General features: G+C 37.2%; 1 protein-coding gene and 1 pseudogene across 1 annotated transcript; both read right to left on the reverse strand.

Annotated features, from left to right (window-relative positions):
* Positions 1 to 15,510, reverse strand: part of LOC131858560 (uncharacterized) — a 47,585-nt pseudogene extending 32,075 nt beyond the window's left edge.
* A 151-nt stretch (positions 15,511 to 15,661) lies between these two features.
* Positions 15,662 to 25,880, reverse strand: LOC131063656 (disease resistance protein RPP13-like). Its single transcript, XM_057997552.2, has 3 exons — positions 25,718 to 25,880; positions 15,966 to 16,972; positions 15,662 to 15,799 (listed from the first exon to the last, which is right to left on the reverse strand). Exons 1-3 carry the CDS (start codon positions 25,878 to 25,880, stop codon positions 15,662 to 15,664), a joined length of 1,308 nt encoding a protein of 435 aa, XP_057853535.2.
* Positions 25,881 to 26,185: the final 305 nt, after the last annotated feature.

The following is a 26,185-nucleotide window of genomic DNA, read 5'->3' on the forward strand; positions in this document are numbered from 1 at the left end:
GGGGATCCAAAGCTGTTCTACCAAGAACTCGTAGCGTGTTGAATTCTGTGGAAGATCTAGTAGAGATGCGATGGTAGCCATGGCATCAGCAGCTCGATTCTGATCTCTTGGTATCTGCTCAAAAGTGATAGTAGTAAATGATGTCTTTAGAGTGTCCACCATTTGCTTATATGGCATGAGTTTATCATCTTTGGTCTGATATTCATCTGTTGCTTGTCGAATGACTAGTTGGGAATCGCCATATACTTGTAGTTCTTGTAATTTCCATTGTATGGCTAACCTGAGTCCTGTGATCAAGGCCTCATACTCTGCTATGTTGTTTGTGCATGGAAATGTGAGCCTGTAAGACTTCAGGATGCTGTCACCTTGAGGTGTGATAAACAAAATGCCTTCCCCTGAGCCGTGCCTAGTGTATGAACCATCAAAGTATAATTTCCATGACTGTGCTTCTGTAATCATGAATATCTCTTCATCTAGAAAATTGGAAATGAGAGGATGATCGCCTATGAGAGGTGCATCAGCCAACTGATCTGCAATAACTTGACCTTTGATAGCTTTACGGTCCACATACTCAATGTCAAATTCACTTAGAATCATTACCCATTTGGCTAAGCGACCTGTCAATGCTGCTTTGCTGAGTAAATACTTGAGTGGATCAATCTTTGCAATGAGTTGTACCTTGTGTGTTAATAGATAGTGCCGCAATTTAGTGGCTGCCAGGATTACTGCTAGGCAAGCTCGCTCAATAGGTGTGTAATTGAGTTCATAGCCAACCAGTGTACGAGAGATGTAGTATACAACACACTCTTTGCCTTCTGCATTATGTTGTGCCAGTAATACACCTAATGCTGTACTTGTCGCTGAGATATAAAGTAACAACGGTCTACTTGGATCTGGTGGCATCAACAATGGTGGATTCATGAGATAGTCTTTAAGCGCCTGAAATGCTTGCTGGCATCGGGCATCCCACTGAAAGCGGATGTTCTTGTGTAGCAGGTGTGTGAAGGGGTGACACTTATCAGCCAATTGTGCAATGAATCTGCAGATGGATTGAAGCCGTCCTTGTAGTGTCCTTAGCTGACTGATATTCCTTGGTGGTGGCATGTCCATGATAGCTTTAACCTTTGCTGGATCGACCTCAATGCCTTTGCTTGAGACAATGTATCCTAGAAGCTTCCCGGAGGTCACTCCAAAGACACATTTCTTTGGGTTGAGTCGAACATGGTATTGTTCCAGTCTATCAAAGATTTTATCTAAGATGTGAAGATGTCCTTCTCTAGTAAGTGATTTTGCTAGTAGATCATCTACATAATCTTCCATCATAGTATGCATCATGTCATGGAAGACGGTGGTCATTGCTCGTTGATAGGTCGCTCCTGCATTCTTTAGACCAAAAGGCATTACATTCCAGCAGTATGTGCCCCATGGACATGTGAAGGCTGTCTTATGTTGGTCCTCTGGTGCGATCTTTATTTGATTGTATCCTGAAAAGCCATCCATGAGTGAAAGCATGGCATGTCCTGCTGTCAAATCTACTATGATGTCAATATTTGGTAGAGGGAAGTCATCCTTAGGACATGCTTTATTTAGATCTCTGAAGTCTGTACAAATGCGGATGCCCCCTTTTGGTTTGCCAACTGGCACAATATTGGAGATCCATTCTGCATAATCAATTGGTCTAATGAAACCAACATCCAGGAGTTTCTTGAGTTCTGTTTTGACTAGCACGGCAATCTGAGGATGCATCTTACGAAGCTTCTGCTTGACAGGTTTGGCTCCTTTTGCTACTGTGAGATGATGCATGACTAAATCAGGATCAAGCCCAGGCATGTCTGCATATGACCATGCAAAGTTGATCTGACGCTGTTGGAAGAACTCTATAAATTGAGGCTGTTCCTCTGGAGTGAGAAGAGATGCCAGATGTATGATATGAGGATTTTCAGGAGTCCCCACATTGTATTCTTTGGTCTCCTCAATGAGGATCGTTGATCGTTCCTGTTGTGTATTAGCAGGGAGAATGTCAAACCCTTCATCCTCAGGCGCCTCAGAGAGGTTTTCACCGTTGGATACGCTCTTTCTTTTTACTTTTGTTGGATCAAACAGTGCCACAGTGTGGTTTTCACTAGAAGATCCATGTTTTAATGTTATATTTTTGCAGCTGAAGGGTTTGGCATCCGCCCCGAAGTATGCTGCGCTATTAAGTTCAATGGCGAATCCAGCTTTGTGATCCCCGCTTGGTAGATTATCCCTTAATTCCAAAAAGTCAATGATAGCCTCATCGTTTTGGAAGAGGTCAAGACATGGGGGATTTGGTTGGTTCCATTCGATGAGTTCAGGGTGGATAATGGGCATTACTTCATCGATTAAGTTAAGTGCGGGAGATGTATCAATGAGGGTTAAGACAGTGTGGTGAAGGTCGTTGATGGTACTCTCCCTGTCAGAATCCGGCGTAGGATGAGACGTAGGGTCTGTGGAAGATGTTTCCAGCTCAGGTACCCAAGTGGTCTTTATCTGTGCTTCTCCGTAAACAGGAATGTCTTTGCGTGGCAGAGGTGGTGACATGTCTTCCTCATCTGAAGTGTTAAGCTGTACAGAATCAAATTCCCACTCATGTGAGTCGGTCTCTGAATCACTCTCCAGCATCCGATTGCTATACCATACTGGGATGTCGCTGGAGTTGAATACTGCAGGTGTGATTGGTTTATGTACCTTTGAGGTGATCGGTGCTGCAGGAACTGTGATGGGGTTTAAAGGTTTTGTCACTGGAAGTATCGACAGTGTTGATTTAGTGGCTTCTATTGGAACGGCTGGTGCCATAGATGCTACTACGGGTTCCAATATAGTTGTGGTTGCGAATGATTTTATTGATGTGATGACTGCTGTGGATGGGATTACTAGTTCGATTGGTGGGATTTTTGGCACTGATGACGGTTGCGGTGGGTTTGTGAGCCTCGATGGGGCAGTGACAATATTGCTTGATGGTGCTTTGATTATGAAAGGTGTCCTCTTTGCAGTAGGTGGGCAAAATGGTGTGCTGGGTTTTCCTTTGAATCTGAGTTTAGGAAGGACTTCTTTTTCAAAGCTTAGGCCTGTATTACCTTTGGGCTTGAATTCTGGTAGCAGAGGTTCATGTCGTCCTTGTTTGCAGTATCCCAAAGCACTCTGACCATCATATCCCATTCTTTGCATAATGAGGAGGCCTTTGCCATATTGTTCCGTAGGAAGTGTAACTCGCGGTATGTCAGTGGTGATGGGATCCTTATAGATCCAGTCCGCTAGGTCCTCATCTTGTGTTTCTTCCTCTTGACTCTTTCCAAGGATGAAAGGCGTTAAGGCACATGCTGGCGTGATTAGTGGTTGCTGGAGCAACTGCTGTGGTTTACCATGTGTTCTAGGAGAAGTGGGCATTTGTCCCACACAAAAGAGCTGACTCAAGTTGTATTCTCCAGGACCTTCCTCTGCGACTTTCATCTTAAGCTTTTCTTGCTTGGGTATAGGGGTGTTTGAACTGGCAAGAGAGGCGGGATTTACATATGATGTGGAGGAAATGGCTTCCCTATTATTAGGAACAGTAATCTCTGGTTGATGGCTGATATTATGGCAAAATGCAAAGGGATTTGCATCACCCAAGATTGTGATCTCGACCCCGTTATGTGGGAACTTGATACATTGATGGTAGGTAGATGGAACAGCTTGCATGGCATGTATCCAAGGTCTCCCTAATAATAGATTATATGGCAGAGGAAGATCCAGAACCTGACAAATGATGTGCTTTACCACGGGGCCTACTCGGATTGGTAGTACCACAGCTCCTTTGGATGAACGCTCTGCATCATCATAGGCCTTGATGGTGATCTTCTTGCGAGGATCCACTGATTCTATTGCATATCCCAATGCTGTGACCAACTGTAGTGTACAAATGTTTAGGCCTGCTCCATTATCAATCAAGACTCGCTTGATCCTGTGTTGGTTGACAAAGCCTTCAATGTGGAGTGAGGCGTTATGAGGTTGCTGGAAGGAAGAGTTATCACTTTCGAAAAAAGTGAGACAAGGTGATGACTTTAGACTTCCAACCATGGCTTGAAATTGGTCCGTGTTCAAGTTTGCAGGGACTGACGCCTCTTGGAGTGCTTGATCCAAGATTGTTTTATGAGAGGGTGACAGACGCAAAAGCTCCAAGATGGATATAAGCGCAGGGGTTTTGTCTAATTGTTCCACAAGATTGTACTGCTTTGGGATGGAGGTGGTGCCTTGTGGAGCTGCCTTGATGGTAACTTTGCCACGACGCGTAACAACATTGCAATTTGAGGTGGGATTTTTGAAGGTGATAGTTGCAATTTGTTCACTGGCATCATACAGGTGATTGACAGTGTAGTTATACGCAGCTTGCGTATAATCAGTGGTATCAGGACCTCGTCTGGACGTGGAAGGACCCCTTTGATCTTGCGATGGAAGTGGATTTTTGAACATCTGATGATCATTATTGGTTGTTTTTGGATCATGTCCTTCAATCTCAATTTCTCCTCGATCAATAAGATCTTGAATGAGATCTTTCAATCGGTGACAATTACTTGTCTTGTGTCCTCTTCCTTGATGGAACTCACAGTGTTCAGTATCTCTCCACCATGCTGGTTTGACTTGAGGCTCATAGTTTGATAGCTTAGGTAGAGTGATCAAATTCTGAGAAATGAGTTGTCGCATCACTGTTTCAATGGGTTCCCCTAAGGGAGTGTATGTGCGTTTTTGTTTTTGTGGACGAGGTCTTGGTTCATCCTGAGATGTGATGCGACCTTGATTAGGAAGAACATTTGTGTTATTTTGAGGTGGAGGATTTTGTCCTGCAAACCGAACCACAGGTTGTGCATTTTGGACAGTCCGAGCATCCACAACTCCATCGTTAACGATATTCTTATTCTTGTTCCAGAAGTTCGGTTTATCGCTATTGAAGCGCGGGCGAGGACCATCTTTGGGTTCATTAAAGATTTTGATGAGTCCTTTTTTGATGAGTGCCCTTTCACATTTTATACCTTTGGTGATCATATCGTTAAAAGAATCCGTGTCTTTGACATCCAGGTGAAATTCCATTTCTTCGTTTAAGTTGGAAATGAAAATTTCCACTAGTTCTCGTTCAGGTAACTGAAGAGAACGTCTGCTAGACATTTGGCGCCATCGTTGCAGGAATACTGAGAATAATTCCCCTGGTTTTTGTTTGGTGTTGCACAGATCAGCCATGGTGATGTCGCGTTCAATATTATAAGAGTAATGAGATAGGAACTTCTGGATGAGTTCCTCAAATGTTCTTATGCCACCTGGTAGTCGGGAAAACCATGATGTGGTTGTTCCTCCCAAGCTTTGGGGAAAAAGGCGCATTAAGTATGTGTCTTCATATGCAACTTCGAGACAAGCGGAATGAAATTCTCGGACATGATCGCGGGGATCTCCCTTTCCTCTATATTTTTCGAATTTTGGTGTTTCGAATCCGCGTGGAAAGGGTGGCATATAAAGATTCCTATCAAACGGATAGGGACATATGTCGTTAAGTGAGAATTGATTGGTCTTAACACCACTATGAAGTTGTTGGGCGAGATTCTCGACTTGTTGCCGCAACATCTCCATTTCATTAGGAGGAGGAGGTGGTGGGTTACCTCGAGGGATGTTATATCTGATGGGATCTCTACACCTTTCTTCCTCATGGCGACTTTGTCTTTCTGATGCTTGTCTTAATTGGGCAAGATCAAAGTCTGAGGGGAGTTTGGCTCCTTCTTGAGCGAGTTTTAAGAAGTGAGCATCTGCGTTGCTCCTTAGTATTTCATCAAATAATCTGTTAAAATGAGGATTATGCTGAACCCTTTCGATTGTTGAAGGAGTGGGTGTACCTGGGTTTTCATCATTCCCATTTCCTCCAAGTGCTTCTTGAAATTCATTGAGGTTGTCCTCTTCTTCCTCAATTTCTATTTCTCGTTGCCTTGATCGCGATCGGGTTTGAGCCATTTTGTTTGCAAGTTTATGTTTGAAGTTGATTGATGATGATGATGAGTTGTTTTGAGGAAAGATGGATGATTAGTGGATTGTATGATATGTAGATCTCTAGCACTCTAAAGGTAGATGTAACCAGAATTCCTTCTTTGAATTGCTTGTTTGTTTTGATGATTTTTGGATGTGATAAGGTGTAGAGAAATCTGAGATGTGTTACAGATTTAACTACCTAGTAATGAGAGGATTCACTCATGAACTAGTTTTAACCTGCGTAGATGTGTCTCTTAGGATGAGCTTATCCTAGATGTAGAAACAATCTAAAAAGTGATGTGATGTGTTTGATTTCAAGCAATATCTAAAAAGAGAATTTGGGACAAGAACCTCTTAATGCTTTGAGAATTTTTGGAATGGATTGATGATGGAATAATGATGTATGAATGAGATGATGGATGTTTTTGTTTTCAACTTTCAATCTTTCAATAAAAACTTTGTGTCACAAATGGAACAAACTCTTCTTCTTCCCTTTCAGGTGTTGGTGGCACTTCTCGAGCTGTGTTGTAGGTGATACAAATGTTTGGGAAGAATTTGGGATTAATCTTTCCTCCTTGATTTTTGTGATAACTCAGAGCTCTATATTGCATAAAAGCTCTGTGGTTCAATGATTTGGAATCAAACTCGTTTGTTTTACCTTGAAGATAGAGACGCATGCGATGCAGAAAGACTCTATGGGAGACAAAAATTTGTCGATTGATATAGAAGAATTTCCTCCTTTTGATCAAAGCCTTTGAGCTTAGTGGTCTCCTTTTCAAGGTGATATTCTGATGACACTTCTTCTTTCGCAAGATGTGAAGAATGGTCATAAAATGTGATTCTTCGTTGTTGGCACTGTGTTTTTGGTATTTTTGGTTGTGTTGACAGATGTTGGATGAATACTTTGTTTTTGGGATTGATTTTCTGATTTTTCTTTGACAAGAAAACAAAGCAAGCACACAAACACAAGATTGTAGCCTCAAAGGCACAAATGAGTATGGGTCTAGATCAACCCAATTCTTGGACTTGTTTTTGACCCTTCCTTTAGATGTATTTTAAGGTGTATTTCCAAAGCCTGAAGTCGGCTCAATTTGCTCTAGGTCTGTAAAACGAACACACTTCAAACACTCTTTATCCCTATGGTCAAATGGCCAGTTGTGATAAATTTAGCCCACATCTTGATATTTCTTCGACTTTGGTACTACATACCTTATGAATCCCGCCGTGGCAGGTAAGGATGTGATATACTAAGTCTTGCACGAGCATAACAAATAGATGATCCCTATGATGGGGGAGTCACCACTTTTATCAAGCCACAAGTGACTTTTCAAAAAGCTATGTTTCTACTCAAGGAAATATGTATGGTGAGTATCTTGGGAGCAAAACCATCTATGCTCTTGCACTAAATTATATCTCAAATATCCTCAATCAATAGAACAGGTGGGCTACTACTTAAAGGTGTTTAGTCATGTTCGATGTTTTTGAACATAAGTTCATTCTGCAGTGACTCACTTAAGAGCCTTGTAACTGGTGGTGGGGCCCATTTGTCCTTTCGGCCAGTTACACTGTAGGAACAGCTATACCCAAGGCTACAGCTTTCGCTCACACCTGATTTCTATAGCGGCTCGAAGGATTTACCGCTCAAGGTCGTTCCCAAGAGTGATGTGTCTCTTGGCAGGCCTCTCTTAAAAAGATAAAATTTTGAGTGTTACTAACACTTTTCTCTTGCACCTAGGACCACGAAAGCCAAGGGAGAGGATAGTGTGTGTTAGAAGTAGGACCACTCGACCAACTCTTTGCACAAGTGTGCCAAGCACGAAAAACACTTGTTCTTTTTAATCTGTCATTGCAATGTGATCTAACTATTTGGAGATGTTGCTCCAACAATCATGGTGTTCTTTTTAATTTTCAAAGGCAATTGTTTGAGTAAACTAGAATTTGAAAATCCTGGTCAACTTAATGAAAAATACGTTTGCATGAAGTAAAATTGCTTTAAAAATGAGACAAGTTGATTGTGAATTTTATTTGCACCAAAAATGGAAGTGTGGATTGTGAGTTTTATCTTGATGCAAGAAATAAAATTTGCCTTGTTGATTTTAAGCACCAAAACGAAGTTTGTTTCCTAACTTGCAAAAAAAAATAAAAAATAAAGTTGTTTTTGTGTAAGTTTGTGGTTCTTTTTACCTTGGAACAATGAAATTCTTTTTAAGAGCCCCAAACAAATGTGTGATTCTTTTTTTAAAAGCCCAAATTTGAAATGTGAAGTTAATTTTAAACCAAAATAAAAAGTGAATTCATTTTTAAAACCAACTTCAAAAAAACAAGTTAGTAAAAAATATAAATCTACTTTTTAATCTAATTAAATCTGCACAAAAGAGAAAAATAGTTAGTAAAATCTGCCTATTTGGTGGGCTTCTACAAGCCTAATTTTTTTTTTTTTTTGGGGTTTTTTTTTTTTTGTTTGTTACAAGGTGATTTGTACAACGTTTTGTTACAATAGCGCTAGTCTGCGTTTGAACAGAGGCACTATTTAACACAAACGCACTAAAAGAAAGGGAAAGACAAAGAAGGGAAAAGCACTGAAACAGGGTGAATAGCGCCAAAATAATGTCAAACGCACCAAAACAGTGTCAAAAGCGCAACCTGTGTGACATTTTCAACATTCAAACATGTTATTGGTTAAAAAAAAAAAAAAGTTGATCTTTTTGGTGTTGGATTCACGTCAGGTTCACCAAATGATGCTCTGCAAAAAGGATTAGAAAATCTGTTTGATGGCAACACACACAAGAGCACAAGAAACAAACATTAGTGTTAGCAACAAAAGATTATCCTAAACAGGCATATCAAGAGAGATATTAAGCATGAAATAGAAAGCATATAAACATAGAATGAAATAGCTAATCAAGATGCTCATAGTTGCTCCTCCCTTGTTCCTCTCTTCTCCAAGTCCCAAATGAGTGTAGCTCTCAGCTTTTAGCACTAGCCATGGATGCCATATGGAGATTCAAGATGGTTGAATATGATAAGCAAATACTATGCAAGAGTAGATAGTGATGCTATGAAAAAGCTCTATGCTAATGCCAGTATAACAACAATACTCTAAAATGCTTCTCCTTTGCTTGAGGAGAAGGGTTCTATTTATAGAAGAAATAGGGAAATGAAGGGTTAAGATTGAGCAATCTTAACAAGGGTTAAGATTGAAAGTTGGGGATCCATGTGCACAATTGGCACCAATAAAATGGTGACAAGTGTCAACATAGGATTGGGTTGAGAGAAGAGGTTGGAGGCATTAAAGGCCTGAGAAGACCTCATGGTTATCTAGAAGGTAAGGGTCAAGCCTAAATTAGGATTACCCACTGGATTAGGAGTTAATGCAAGGATAAACCTTTGTGCAAATGATTAAGAGATAATCATGGTCAAAGCATTAAAGGCTTGATGAGACCCTTGGGTTGGGTAGAGGTTGAGTCAAAACAAATGTTTTAACCATGTGGGAGGGTTTGAGGTAACCATTAATGGTTATTGGAGACTTTGGGGATTAAGTGGTTGAAGGTTGAAAGCCTTCAATGGTTATCAAAGACTTTGAGCCATTTAGTGGTTGAAGGTTGGAAGCTTTCAAAGGTTATCCAAGACTTTTAGGCTTTGAGAAGTGACTCCATTTTGTTTAGGAATGTGACAATAATTAGGGGATGGATTAAGTTAATTAGGAAGGGGTTAGAAGAATCTAGAAGGGGATTAGATTTTGCAAGTGGATTTGGTGGGTGAGGGAAAATAAGATTTTATTAAAATAAAAATTCATTTATTTCAATAAATGTGTGCAAGTTGTATTTGGATAAATATTCAAATAAATATTAATTTATTTAAATGAGAAAAATGAAGATAAAGTATTAAAATGCTTGAAGACTTTGAGGGGAACCATTAAAGGCTTGAAGACTTTAAGGAAAACCATTAAAGTCTTAAGAAGACTATAGAAGGAAGCCATCAAGTTTGAAGACTTTAAAGCCATCAAGTTTGAATACTTTAAGGGAAACCATTAAAGGTTTCAAGTGGGTGAGGATAAATAGGATTTTAAATAAATAATTTATTTAAAATAGTTGTGCAACTTGCTTTTGTAGGAAAATACAAGTGGGTAGAGGATAAAGGTGATTTAAATAAATGTTAATTTATTTAAATGTGAGAGGTGGGATTTTGGGGGATTTAAATAAATATTCATTTATTTAAATGTGAGAGAATATTTAATTAAATAAATATGATTTATTTATTTAATTAATGGTCTGAATTTGGTTAAGTGAATTAAATCAAATAAATTGAATAATTTATTTAATTAATAGGAGAAGAGGGTTAAGATGAATTAATTAAATATTAATTTAATTAATTATTAATTGATGGTTAAATAATCAAATAAATACTAAGTATTCATTTAATTAAGTGGACAGATTTATGTGACTACACTCCTTATTTTAATGCTATTTTAATTTTTAGCTCTTTTGTATTGAAATTTGTACACAATTTTTTTCACCATATATATGAACTACCTATTTTGATCATTTTCAAAAACTATTATTTTGAGTTATTTACAAAATACTAAACTCAATTCTTGTCATGAACCAAAGTACCAAAATTCAAGTAATTTATCAACATTATAATTGACAATCAAATTCCAATAATTTTACATATTAATCTAACTATCATCATTTAAATTTTTTACAACTCTCCCTTTACCACTATAGCATAACAAAAAAAGTCAAAACTCTAACCATGTCTAATAGTTGATGTTTAGCACTAGTTTATAATGTCTTTGACTAAAACAATTACGTAGTCAAAAAATGGTGATGGTACAAGGATTAGAGTATATATACATATGACTTACTACATTTGTTTATAAGTACTAAACAATACATCTATTTATATCTCTACCTCTTAATATTTTATTATTGATGTCTCTTCCAATAATATTTTCAATTTTTAGATACCCCTTATTTAAGGATGTATACACAAGTTACTCATATTTTTAAAATTTGTATACCTAATTTTTCACCATATAAATAACTATTTATTTTGTGTTGGAAATTAGTGTTCACATTAGTATTTAGATTGGATATAAATTTGTTAATAAACAATTTTATATTATTGTTAGACTATTATATTGTTAGTATGATTTGTTGTACGTATAAGGAAGTGAGTTGTTAGAACAACTCATAATTAAGAAGAGGTTTCCTATAATGTAGGAAGTAAAAATCTTAAATATATGTAAATGTATTGAATGATGAATTATGAAATATTTTGTTTTTAATTATTTTGGCTTCGTCTCTACACTTCCTTTATCATATCAGAGCATTGTAGATTCTATGCCTATTATCATTCAATGCCAATGACAAAAAGATTAGAAATTATTAAATAGTTGCCTTGGTTGCAATTTATTTCTTACATAGCGGTTAGATTTCCCATTAGCGCTTCAAATTCTTTGTTTGGCCAACAAATTTGAAGCGTTGTGCAAAGCATTGTTATTGTAGGCTACTGCCTTTCTAGAGGTTATATGATTGCAGTGATCCTCTAACTATCGTACTTCATTGGAAGATGATCATTAAATGAATATGTTCATTGGAAATGATGATGATGTGCAACAAGATCTAGACAACATGCTCTAGACAATAGTATGCAGATTGCTATGATTCACTTTTCAAAGTTCCTAGCTATGTGAATAAGTGGAAATTTACATTGTGGGGGGGAATAATAACCAATGTTCCATTCCCATTCCATGCAAAAATGACTAAAGTCAAGGGCAGCTTCCAATGGGAATGGCGGTTGCCTATGTTGTTCAAGATCGAGTGGCAGTGATCAATAACAGTGACTATAATTAAGAACATTGTGTTCTTATGGAATGTAATGTGAAACCTTTTTTCTAGTTTGGGTTTTGTCACTTTTTCAAATTTTTGATATGTATGTTGATTCCTATATAACTTCCTTGATGTACAAGCATAATGGTAAACAAAGGCATCAAAGTAAGTCTGTTTTCTCTACCTGTTTCAACTCTGTCTCAGCATACCTGTTGGGTGTCCTGGGTTTGCATGGGGGTTGTTGCTTGGCCCCTTTAGCTGAGTGATTGTTTTCCATATGTGTGGTGAACTAGTAGGTTATGCCAGAGGTGGTGTTTCTGTTTTCTCTAACCGATTTTTCTCCTCATGTTGATGTTGTGTGGGAGGCTTTTTTGGGATCTGGCCTATGTTGGTGGGGAGTTGTCTCTCTGTGTTTCTATTGAGGAGTGGTCCATGGTTTCCACCTTTTGTAGTTCCTTTTATGTCAAGGATTCTAATGTTTTCAGTTTCTTTGTTTAGGTGCTTAAAGTTGGTTGCTTTGTTCACTCTACTCTTTCGGTTAGCTAGAGGGTTGCTAGTAGTTTTAAAGGGCCCTTTATGGCTATGGCTTGTTTTTGGTTAGAGATAGTTTTTGTTGGGGTTTAGTTACCTCTGACTATTGCTCCTTGTTGGGTTCCTTCCTACTTGAATTCTATGGAGGTGAAGTTAGCCCCTATTGAGGTGGGGTCTTTGATGGTGCCATTGGTGTGGGAATGATGTATTTTGCTTCTAATGCTCTTTCTACTTTTCCTTATTGAGGTGGAGCCATCTCCTATTGAGGTGGGGATATGCTTATGGAGGGAGAATGAAGGTTGATCTATGTGGTTTTCACTCAATGATTGTTGCTAGGTTGCAAGGATGTGGCCTATTTGGTTCGCCATTTGATCCTTCGTCTTATCCTCTATTCCTTTTTTGAAGGTCTCCTTTCCTATTGAGGTGGAAAGGAGTTTGGCTGGGGAGGAGTTGTTGGGTTACTGGGGTTTTCAAACTAGTTGTGCAGTTGGTTGGTTCAAGGTACCATTTCAAAACCCTTTGTAAAGGTTTGGGGGATCCTTGGAAAAATCACTCCTTCTCCACTTTGCCTGGGGGTTCTGTAGTGGATGGTTTGGTTGCCATCCTTAGTCCTCCTTTCCAGATAGTTAGTTTTTGAATGTAAGGTTTTGGGTGCCTTTTGAAAACCCTTGAAGGTTTTGGGTCCTTTTGTAAACCCATCTTTTCAATTTGTTGTGTTCTAGTATGTCCTTCTTTGTACATCATTCAGGGCTCTTCATACCTTGCTAATCGAATAAAAAATACTTGTAATGAACACGTCTTTCTCTTTCCTCCCATGACCCTCCCATATCCACATAAATCATTTGAGCCCCCTCCGAAGCCACCAACTCCATCCATTTCTTCTTCACTGTTTCCCAACATCTGCTATTTGATGGTGCTGATCTCACATCTCTCTCCTTTAACAAGAACCACAGCTTTTCCCCACCTGTCATACGGGACGACTCCACGAGATGCCCATTCTCATCAACATGCATGAGTTTTGACTCACTGTGAAAAAATTCTCTATACATTACATCCTCGTGTGGGTACATTTCAGTCTCGAATTCCTGCAATGCAATGAAGACCCTCAATTAAGAACAAGGTTGAGCAATTATAGACAATGAAATAAAATTCGTAGTTAAGCACAAGAAAATTTGTAACAATGATTACCTTTCTTCCGCACTCCACTACTGCTAAAGAGTATTGCTCCTTCACTTGTTCCCACCGCTTTTTCAAGATAGGGCTTCCATCTATATCCACAATCATCAATCCATTCATCTTGGCTAACTTGTCCATTGTATTTTCCTCCAGTTGAGAACATTCCGAAGCCTTGACAGCAATTAGTGAACTCAAACATTCAAAATCACTAGAGAAGCTCTGTAATACACTGCATCCATGAACGCTCACATATTTTAGACACTTCAGCTGACCAAAATTTTGAGGCAGATTCGAGAGTTTCTCACAATCTTGCAACACCAAGCGCTCCAGAGATGCGAGGTTTCTGAAACTTTCTGGCAGCAAAGATAGCTGTGTGCATCTGATTAAATATAGCTTTACCAATCTATATAAATTGCCCACAGTGTCTGGAAGGCTCACCAAGTTGTAACAAGACCTTAAGTCCAAGTTATTCAAAGAAGATAAATTGCCCACACTGTCTGGAAGACTCACCAAGCTGGAACAAGATTTTAAATTCAAGTTATTCAAAGAAGATAAATTGCCCATACTGTCTGGAAGCCCCACCAAGCTAGAACAAGACCTTAAGTCCAATCTATTCAAAGAAGATAAATTGCCTATGCTGTTTGGAAGGCTCACCAAGCTGGAACAAGAGCTTAAATCCAAGTTATTCAAAAAAGATAAATTGCCCACACTGTCTGGAAGGGTCACCAAGCTGGAACAAGACCTTAAATACAAGTTACTCAAATAAGATAAATTGCCCACACTGTCTGGAAGGCTCACCAAGTTGGAACAAGACCTTAAGTCCAAGTTACTCAAAGAAGATAAATCGCCCACACTGTCTGGAAGGCTCACCAAGCTGGAACAAGACCTTAAATCCAAGTTATGCAAAGAAGATAAATTTCCCACACTGTCTGGACTCTGGAAGGCTCACCAAGTTGGAACAAGACCTTAAATACAAGTTATTCAAAGAAACTAAATTGCCAACACTGTCTGGAAGGCTCACCAAACTGGAACATGACCTTAAATACAAATTATTCAAAGAAGATAAATTGCCCACACTGTCTGGAAGGCTCACCAAGCTGGAACAAGAGCTTAAATACAAGTTATTCAATGAAGATAAATTGCCCACACTATTTGGGAGGCTCACCAAGCTAGAACAAAATCTTAAATACAAGTTATTCAAAGAAGGTAAATTGCCTACACTATTTGGAAGGCTCACCAAGCTTGAACAAGAGCTTAAATACAAGTTATTCAAATAACATAAATTGCCCACACTGTCTGGAAGGCTCACCAAGCTGGAACAAGAGGTTAAATCCAAGTCATTCAAAGAACATAAATTGCCCACACTGTCTGGAAGGCTCACCAAGCTAGAACAAGAACTTAAATGTAAGTTATTCAAAGACGATAAATTGCCCACGCTGTCTGGAAGGCTCATCAAGCTGGAACAAGACCTTAAATACAAGTTACTCAAATAAGATAAATTTCCCACATTGTCTGGAAGGTTCACCAAGCTGGAACAAGACCTTAAATCCAAGTTATTCAAAGAAGATAAATTGCCCATACTGTCTGGAAGGGTCACCAAGCTGGAACAAGATCTTAAACTCACCTTTTTCAAACCAGATATTTTTCCAAAATTATATGGAAGGCTCACCAAACTATCACAAAACTTTAAACTCAACTTTTCCAAAACAAGTAGGTTGTCAATGGTTTCAGGCAAGCTACTAAACCCTCTACAGCCCCGCAATGTGAGAGATTGCAAATATTGAATTTGGGAAAGGGTGGTGGTAAGATTAACCAGCGTAGCATCTTTTATATACATATATCTCAATGAAGATGGGATGGTGTCGATGAACTGCAAAACAATTTCATTGTTTCGAATTAGGAATGTGCCAAAAAAAAGTATAAAATTTAAAGAATTTTGCTCAAAACATAAAATTAAAAATTAGACAGAGATTATAGGTTTTGCCTCAGGAAAGTTGGAGTCTTTGTCGTATTTCAAAATGAATACTGATAACGTCAGATGTTTATTGATATCCATCCGTGTGTAATTATTATAGTTGTTGAGGCTGAGCAACCGTAGATTTTCGAAGGATCCTTTACATTCTCCATTTACTATTCTTGTAGATTTTGTCAAGATCAAAACCCTTAAAACATTTCTTCATCAAGTTGAGATGTTTTGCTTCTAGCTCAAATGATTTCAACTGAAGAGCAAACCCCTTTGTATTCTTTATCCTCTGCAAAAATGCTTGTAGCTCCATAAAACATTCAAATATAGAGCACTAATTGATCTTTCAAATCTTTCCTAAAATTGATTTTGTGATGATATATGCAAAATTTGGTTGTTAAGTCATCTATATGTAGAGAGACAAAATCTATAAATCTGAGAGATAGAAAACATACCTCTACATCTTTGAGAACTTCCGTGAGAGATTGTAGATCAATAATTCTTTCCCCATCTGGTGACAACATTCTCCCTCGTGCTTTCACTATATCATGAACATGCACCATGTCTTTCACTATATTTACAAGTGCAGCCCTTTCAAGCTCTTCAAACTCTGTCACTCCAACACTACATGCCACTCTCTGCCGCTTCCAATTACAAAAGAAGAACACAATATCAAGAAATGCCTCTTTACAGGAGGCTTTCAAGCGGTTATATACAAAATCCACCATATGCTCACTTAAGTCATCCCGCTCTCCTTGTAGTAGCTCTGACTTAAGACTTTCAACTACATCTCTACAAGTTGGCATGCTTTGAGCATGCTCAGGTAATCTTGCTCCTGCCATTTTTAGTACTAGTGGAATTCCCTGGCATATTTGAAGGAGGCCATTAATATCTACAATTGGGTCAAAACTTGCTTGGGCACTGCCTAAAGCCAACTCACACAAGAGTTTCCATGCCTCTTCTTGTGGAAGAGAAGCTACTAGATAATGACATCGCTCAATTCCTTCCTGTAAAATTATACGAGTCTCATTTAGATTTCTGGTGGTTATAAGAATCCTGCTTTGTGCCGGAAGGGATGCTAGGTCATTTATAGGCAAAAGCTTTTCTAGGTCACTTTGCTTGAGTGCGTTGTCAACAAAAATGAAGACGGGTTTAAAGGAGTGCTCTTTAAAATCCTTGGACAATTGTTCCCGACCTTCATTCAAACTCCTCAACTGAATTTTATGGTCATAAAGGTCTTCTAAAATTTGTTGTTGCAGCAACTTAAGATTAGCATCTGAACAATTCTGTTCCATATCAAATCTAGAATATTTGTAATTTTTAAAGTCTAGATTACTGAAAACTGCGGTAGCTAAAGTTGTCTTCCCTATCCTACCTTGTCCATAAATAACCACCACCTTAACAGATTTACTTTCCATATCTAGAAGTTTAGCGACAAGAGTTTTGGCTTCCTCAATACCCACTACAAAAAAAAACACCCAACATATATTTCTTAGAAAATGTATTTAAATAAGAATTATAAAACAATTAAACAGATCCAAAAAAAAAAAATTGTAGAACATATACAAATAGATGATAATTATAGTATTAATTTTTAAAGTCTACCATGCAAATACAAATTTCAAATTTCAAATATATTTAAATAAAAACTATAAAACAATATAACAGATCTACAAAAGAATTGTAGAACATAGACAAATAGATGATAATTAAAGTATCAATTTTTTAAGTCTACCATGCAAATACAAATTCAAATTACTAGCTTCAAGATCTTTAAATTTTTTATTTTTGAAAACTACACAATATTTTGACCTGTATCTTGACCTTTAGGAGACAATATTAGCTAATTACATTCTTTTAACATTATATTCTCAAATTTTGATAAAATATATTTACAATGGCTCAAGTATTATTTGTTTGTCACTAAACTAACAAAATATTTTAAATTTAAATGAGGCATATTATTTCATATGATAAATTGTTTTATTCGATTTGAATTTGTGTAATTAATCTTATTGGTTACACAATCAATCCATAAGGTTGTGTATACAATCCTAACAAATTATGTAAAATATGTTGTATATTGATCGATTTTAATAATATTATTCATAATGAAATGACAACATGAGTTTATAAACTAATAATTGAGGTTTAGAACGTTTGTAATAAGTCTTTGTCAAAAGAATGTGTGGTTGAGGTTTAAAATTATGTATACATATGGCCTACTACATCTGTTTGTAAGATAAAAAAATAATACATCTATTTCCATTTCTAACTCCCAAGATTTTATTATTGATGTCTTTTCCAATAACAATTTCAACTTTTAAATACCCCTTGTCTAACAATTACCCAAAATACTCATGTTTTCTATGCTGTTTTTTATTTTCTACCTCTTTTCTATTCAAATTTGTATACAATTTTTTTCACCATATATATGAACTACCTGTTTTAATCATTTTCACAAAACTATTAATTTGAGCTATCTAGGAAGTACTAAAATGAATTGTGGTCATGATTTGAAGTACCAAATTCAAGTAATTTATTGAAAAATTAGTATTGACAACTCAATTCCTATAATTTTACATCTTACTCTAGCTATTGTCATGTAAATTTTTACCTCATTACCACTATAGCATAACAAAAAAACTCAAAACTCTAACCATGTCTACAAAAGGAAATAAAATTTGTACATACAAATTTTTCTCAAGTGTATCCAAATAGTTTTGAAACAAACATTGCTACTAGTCGCTAAATAAGAGACTCCATATAGAGTGACACATGTAATGAACATTGCAAGTGACTATTTATGTGGTTAGTTTGTAGTATGACTAGACAACAACTAAAAAACTTGTGTGGTCTCATATATAACATTCTTTCTATAAAATCAAACATGAATAATTAATTTTTTGGAGTTTCTATTACACTCTTCTCTTCACCATCCATGTAGAACACCCCAATTCCAACCTAGTACATCATTTTTGTTTTATACCCTTCAACTCCTTTATAATGAGTGGTATAACCACTATGATTTTGAAAGCTAATTAAATCCCTAAGTTATGAATAGGTGTGATATATTACCCATTAGTGAATCTTTTGTGGTGAGTGTTCATGTAATATGTTCCTCGTGCCATCTCTATAAATTTTATGTAAAGTGGTCATACCAAAATATGCATAAAGAAAGATAAGCATCTAGTAAGGTATGCAAGATCAACAACTTTGATTCTACCATTTGACTAAGTGCATATGGTAATAAAAAGCATATATTATGCAATATGGGATATGTGCACCATCTATTTATTAGGCACTATATATTTTAAAATATTTTATGCATGTTGTTATATTAAAGTGTACATGATAATTTTGGATGGATATAATGCAATACTTTTAATATTTGGGAAACTTGTGAGTACATATATTTAAAGGACTAATAAAGATTATCTAGCAAATGTGATTCTTGTAAATAATTTAGTAGTATTTTAGTTTAGAGTTGTAATTGTTAATTTCTAATCTTGAATATATTTAATGAGTCAATAATGTGTTTGGTGATTGAAATTGATCATGTGAGGAGACATTATACATATACTAATTTTGAATGTGATAATTGTGAACATTATGGTTGTGATGGCATTTCTTAATTTGTTGTAATTGTTACTTTCTAGTATTGATTGTACTTAATGACATATTGATGAAATCAATAAGATGTGTATTAATTAAAATTAATTATATAATAAAGCAATATACATTTCATTTATGTTTCTAAATAAAATTATAAATTTTTAAATTAAAATTAATCAAGAACTAATAAGAATCTATTAAAATAGATCATTGTATTAAATGTTTGATACATATGCCAAATATTTAATCTTGTGTGTGTGTGTGTGTGTGTGTGTGTGGATGTACATGTATATGCATGTGTCTGTGTATGTATATGTGTGTAATATAACAAAAAATATAAAAATACAATAATCAAATATCAAATAAATGCTTGATAAATTATGATATTATTGAAAAATGGAGAGGATCTCTAAAAATTTTCTCTCTCGAAAAAGGAGACCATGGAAGAATGAGGGTTATTTTACACAAAATCCAACAAAAAAAACCCAAGATTAACATAGAGGTGGTCCTAGAAATTTAAACTGTATCATATCAAATGAAAAATTTCCCTCATTTGTAACAAGCTCAAACAAAATTCCTCTTGGGAAAGGGGGGGTGGGTTTTGATTCAAAGCCTCAATAATCAGTCAGGAGATCAACTAAAACATAGAGAATTTAGGTTTAAACATATTCGATCAGAAGCAAGTACGAAAGGGGGCAAATAAGCAAAGAAGTTTGATGATTCAAGCTCGACATGGGTTTCGGAGAAGGAGGAAAAGGATAGGATGAAATGATTGAAGACTATTGAACCTTAAGGAACCCAATAAAGATGAATTTAATAGGGGGAGAAAGTATCTGAGAAGTAAAACCCTTTGTCATGCCTTCAAACCTAGTAGTTTTGAATGCTCAATGACTAAAAGAAGGAGCCCTTTTTGTGAAATGGTGTGGAGATGGAGTGAGTGAGGCTGAGACCATGGAATGGTGGAGAGAATATTTTCTTGGTAAGTTAAGTATTTTCCCCTTACAAAATAATTTTTTCCTCATTGAATGTGTAGATTCAAATATGAAATAAAAAATATTGTATGGATAACCCATATTTTTTAAAGGATCAAGCTTTAATAGAATCAAAAGCTTTCTTTGATCCATCACAATACAAGTTCAAGAAAACCCTAATATGGATTAGTATGATAGGATTACTAGTTGAATTTTAGAATGAGGAATTCATGTTGAGTATAGGAGATGCATTAGGTTCCTTTTTCCAGGTGGAAGAGGATTTCCTTAATGAGAAAAAAAGGGGATGTGGAAAACATTTATGTTGAGATACATACATATCTAGGAGTCTATAGTGAACAAGAGATTCTTTTAGATTTGGGAAGATGACACCATAAAGTGCAAGTTGTAAGGGATCAACAACTAGGTAAATGCCTCCTAAGGGAACAAATGATAACAGTGTTTTCAAGAATTAGATATTTGGCAGAGGAGAAGAGTAGAGAATGTGTGGGTGTAGGAGAGACAACTTTTTCAATTCTTAAAGAGGTTGGGGATCAAGTGGTAGATACAAAAGGAAAATCTCCTTTGAGTGGTGAGGACATTAGTAAGCCTGCATTTGTGTTTCCAAGTGATTGAACTAAAGATGGAGCAAGTGGAGTTAAGGCAGTAGCATCAATGTTAATACTATCTTTGGGGTAGATGCAAGGTCTTTAGTATCTAAACTGATTAGATGGGGAAAGAAGAATGAGAAGCAATTAGAATTTGATGATTTTAATAGAGAGCAACTTTCCTAGTTGAGGATTGAGGTTGAGGCTCTTAATCAGGATATCAATTAACAATTACATCACTAATCAAACCAATAGAGAGATAGATCAAAATTCCTAATGCATAGATGTCATATATTAGGTCTTCTAAAGAAGATACTCACTATAAAGATGTAGAACATAGCGAGGCTTTAAAGGATTCTTGTTTAACTAAAGGAGATAAGAAAATAAGGGGAGATAAGGGTTTGAATGGCAGAAAGTGCAACAATATTTCTCCAAAACTGGAACTAGTTTGTGAATTTTTAGGCATATCTTAAGATGCAAACATAAGAAAATGAAGATCAACTAAAACAAAAAACAATTGTTAATTCAAAAAATATTGGAGCTAGAAGTAGATGAGGAGGCATATCAAGAAATGCTTTATGTGAAAGAAGTCAATCAAGAATTTGAGGATGGGGTTAAAGGGGAATAACTATCAGGCATTTACCAATGTTGCCCCAATAAGGACAAACTAGACTATGTGAAACCCATAAACAAGAGGAGAGGCAAGAAATATTTGGTGGGGCATAGACTGATGGATGGATTTGTTGTGGATCAAACTAAAATAACTAGTTAAATAAATGCAAGGAAGAGGAAGTTCCTTCCCAAGGAGATATGAGGCTCATGTCATGGAATGTTAGGGGCTTAAATACTCCTAAGAAAAAATGTTTGGTCAAAAGTAGAATATCCTTGGCCAAAGCAAAGGCAATTTTGTTATAGGAAACAAAATTGATCAGAGAGGAAATGATTGGTTTTAAAAAAAGAATAGGTTTGTGGGGAGTAGTAGATGTTCAAGTAGAGGGAGCTTCAGGTGGGTTAGCTATCCTTTGGAATCCGATTAGGGTTTATTTTGAACCCATTGTAGAAAGTAAGCATTGAATGGGGGTGATTAGAATTGTGGTTTGCAATCTGAGATTCATATTAATTAATGTATAGGTACCTATTGCCACCAACAAGAAAAAGGAGTTGTGGTCAAATTTAAATGGATTTTTGAATCAACTTCCTTCAACACATTTTATAATTGGGGGAGATTTCAATGCTATCCTACATCTATTAGATAAGAGAGGGTAGATTCAGAAGGAACTGTAACCTCATAAAGATTTTAAGGAATGGGTCTTTAGAAATAATTTATTGGAAGTGGCCTCGAAGAATGACACCTTTACCCAACATAACTGAAGAATGGGTTTTGACTATATAGCAGAGAGGTTAGATAGGTTTTTCTTTAAAGGTAATATGACATCCTTCCCCTGGGAGATAAATTCTTTGATTTTATCCTATTCATGATTGGTTGATCATTCGATGGAATTAACTTTGGTAGGGGATAAAACTCCCTTGAATCGTCCTTCCAAATTTGAAAAGATGTGGATGAAGGATGAATAGTTTTTTGAGCTAATTGATACTTGGTGGAATGAGGAACAATTTGAGGGTTCAATGCTCTTTTGCTTTGTTTCTAAATTAAAATAAATCAAGCAAAAGATCCTAAAATGGAATAGGGAACACCTAGAGAATATTTAAATTGAAATGAAGATTAGCATTAAGCAAGCTTTGCGAGCATTGAATTCAAAAGTACCTAGTGTAGGCATGGATCAAGAGAGATTTCTTAAAGAGAAGGAGATTTTGTGAGATTATCAAGAGGTATTGGAAAGGGAGGAAATCTATTGAAGGCAAAAATCTAGGGAGATATGGCTAGCAGAAGGAGATTAAATTTCAAAGTTTTTTCATAATAACACTAAGATGAGGAGGAGCATTAATACTATTTTCAGATTGAGAGGAGATGATGAAAATCTCATTGAAGACCTAGGGAGTATAGCTAGAGAGGAAGTATCCTTCTTCAAAAAGATTTTGAATAATTGGGAAGGTTTAGATTTGACATCTTAGTCAATATTATTGGGTGATATTCCTAAATTGGTCTTGTAGGACTAGAATATATGCTAACAGAAAAATTCTCAGTGGATGAGATTGAAATGACTCTTAGGAACTTGCATCTAGATAAAGCCCCTAATCTAGATGATTTCCAAGCAGGATTCTTTCAAAAATGCTAGAATATTTTCAGGGAGGAGTTGGTGGAAGTTGTAGAAGCTACTAGAGTAGCAGGAAGGTTTGTAATCTAGAGACAAACAACACCTTTGTTGTGTTAATTCCAAACAAAGAAAATGTTATGTGTCTAGATGAATTTAGACCAATATCCTTAAGCAATACCTTGTATTAAATATTGACTAAGGCCTTGGCCAATATACTAAAATATATCCTCCCAATAATTATAGCTAAAGAAAAAACATTTTTTGTGTAAGGGAGATCGATTATTGATGTAGTGATCATAGCTCAAGAAGCTCTTCATTCCATTCATAATAATAAACAACCAAGCATGCTAATAAAGCTTGATATAAAGAAATATTTTGATAAAGTGAATTGGAGATTTCTGATTAAATGCTTGGAAGCCTTTGGGTTTTGTAAGAAGTGGATTAACTTGATATTTTTTGATGAATAGGCCTTCTCTATTAATAAGAAATATTAAAGTACATATTCACAAAAAAAGGTTGGGGGATACGAGATCAGCCCGCGAGAGTCACTCGACTAGTGGCCGAAAACAAAAAAATAACAAGCTATTCATCAAAAAACTTCTTCAAGCATCCAAAGCAGAGGTAGCTGAGGGTGGAGGATCACGGTCATCTTTTTTACCCCATACATTAGCGGGGCTAGGGGTCGGGTCTGGCACAGACCACCCATCTTTAGGATCTCTTTCAATTTCTCCTTCCTCATTCCTAGGAGGCGAGATTGCCAAAGCCCGATGAGGAAACTTGGAGGGGGTGGTAGAGGGCCACCCAAAATCAATAGCAATAGGAACAAAGGCCACAGGGGCATCAGAGGGTCACCCCAAGCCAGAGCCATGCCACAAAGGGGAAGCCAAACGAAGACGCCATGCATCGTCTTTCCTGCTCGAGGGGTAGCTAGGAGGCTAGGATCGTAGGGTCTAAGAGCTACAACTGTGATAGTGGCCACGGGGTGTATAGTCGACAGAGACAGAGTTTGATAGTACTCGGGAAATTGCACAAGGGGCATTGCCCCAGTGTTGAATGAGCTTGTAAAGGTGGGCCACCTTGTCAGCTTGTAGCTAAATCTGCATCAATACATTGTTACAAATGCAAGCTTTAGCATAAAGTGAAACATTAATATCCAAGCAGCTGTGAGAAAAAATAACATCATTTCTATCCTTCAAAAGAGTGAATATGATCTCCATTCTGAACGCATCCCATATCTAGGAGAACTTAAAGGGGATTTTAGGTGAATCACCTAGAAGAGCCATGTGCTAGGAAAATGGTTTAGGCTTAAAAGGCCGAAAAAAGTCATGAATCCAGCTCCAATACTGTTGAGCTCTTCTACAAAACCAAAAGATGTGCATAAAAGTTTTTGGGTGACCACAAAAAGGAAATCAAGGATTAGGCACTCTCAAATGTTTGAGCTTGGAACCCAAAGGCAGATCTTGAAAGAGAACACACCAAGCAAAGTGTGAGATCTTAGGTTCGGTGATGGTGGACCAGACAACCAAAAACCTGAATCTCCAGGTGGTCTGGGAAGACTACTAGTGCCACCACTGATTGAGAGTATGAACCATAGGCAAGTGAGGAACCAACCAGAGATAACCCATTTTGGGTTTGTAGTTGGTAAAAGGAGTCCAAGGATACCACTTCTAGTATTTCCACCAAGGTCTAACAGGCCAAATAACGAGCTTATGAAGTAAATTTGAGGGAAGGGCTGAGACTAGAAGGTCATAAGTTTGTCAATCTGGCCGAGACAGACGAAATTGGACTTAGAGGTCTTCCCAAGACCAGAGGATCTTAATAGATGGAGAAAAATGATCCTTAGGTGCATGAATTTTGTGCTTGTGAAAGCGCAGAGCACTAATACCTTGAATCTTGGCCAAAGATAACCCTTGCACCTGAAAAAGAGGGGACCACCAAAGGTTGTGCTAATTCATGGATAAGTTATCTCGAAAGCCATTGTCGACCCATCGTAGCTAAGGCTTGATAGCTTCCCAAGCATGCCAGATACTTTTGACCATAAAAGTACCCTGTATCTAAATAGGGTCTTTCATGGTGAGCAAGGTTTGCAAGCTAATCCCTTTCTAGGCTAGCCTTTTGGAAGGAAAGCCTGAAGAAATGCAATGCTAGAGAAGAATTTTCCAGGCCTCGTCACCAAATAAGGCTCTGATAACCCATTTAGCACATAAGGATAGCCCTTGGTTTTGGGTAGAAATAAGGCCGAGTCCTCCATACTCCTTGGGGAGACAACAGTAATCCCAAGCAACCCTCTCAAAACCATGATGGTCAAACCCAGAGGCCCAAAGAAAGGCTTGCAGAAGTCTTTCCAACTTCATGTAAGAGGCCTTTGAAGGATCCCAACATGAAGAATAGTAAACATGGGTGGTGGCCAACACTTTGGAACAAACTTGGAATTTACTAGCCAAAGAGAGAGGCTTGGTGATCCAGTAGGCAATCTTTTTCTCGATTCTGGCTAAGATCGCCTGCCAAAGATCAAAAGGCGAACCTTGGAAGGCAAAAGGAATGCCCAAAAAGAGAAATATTTTTCCATGTTGGAGCCATTTCCAGTCATACTGAAGGATCCATGGCGGAGCAGGAAGAAAGGATTGTCTATAACATTGTGTCTTATGCCACTGAATGGCTGAACCAAAAGCCAAGCAAACCGTTTTAAGACACTGAAGAGAGAACTACACATTATCCTCATCCTCAATGAGAGTGAGAAAGGAATCATCTACAAAGTGGCCATTGACAAGTTGGGAAGGTGACTCGGGTAGGGAGATACCACGAACATGCCCAACAGCGATAGGATTAGCAAGTAAGTAGCTAAGCCCTTTCGCTGCAAGAGCATATAAAGCAAGAGCTAGAGGGTACCCTTGGCAAATGGATCTGAAAAATGCCAAAAGCCTCAGACTATCGGCCATTAATGGTGATGCAAGCCGAGGCATCTTCGAATAACATCTGAATAGATTAGATGAACCGAGGACCAAAGTTGAAGGCTTTGAGAGTAGCCAAGATAAAAGGCCACTCAATGTGATCATACGCTTTAGCAAAATCAATCTTAGGAGAGATTGGCTACTGTTGAGAGTGTCTAGCCCAATCCATTCCTTCCCAAACAACAATAATATTGTCTAGAATAAACCTAGATTTAATAAATCCATTCTGTTCTGGGTGGACAATAAGCGGAAGAAGATGTCGAATCTTAAGGGCCAAAGCTTTGGCAATGATCTTATAAGAGACATTAAGCAAGGTG

The sequence above is a fragment of the Cryptomeria japonica genome, chromosome 9 (assembly GCF_030272615.1).
Source record: "Cryptomeria japonica chromosome 9, Sugi_1.0, whole genome shotgun sequence".
NCBI lineage: Eukaryota > Viridiplantae > Streptophyta > Pinopsida > Cupressales > Cupressaceae > Cryptomeria > Cryptomeria japonica.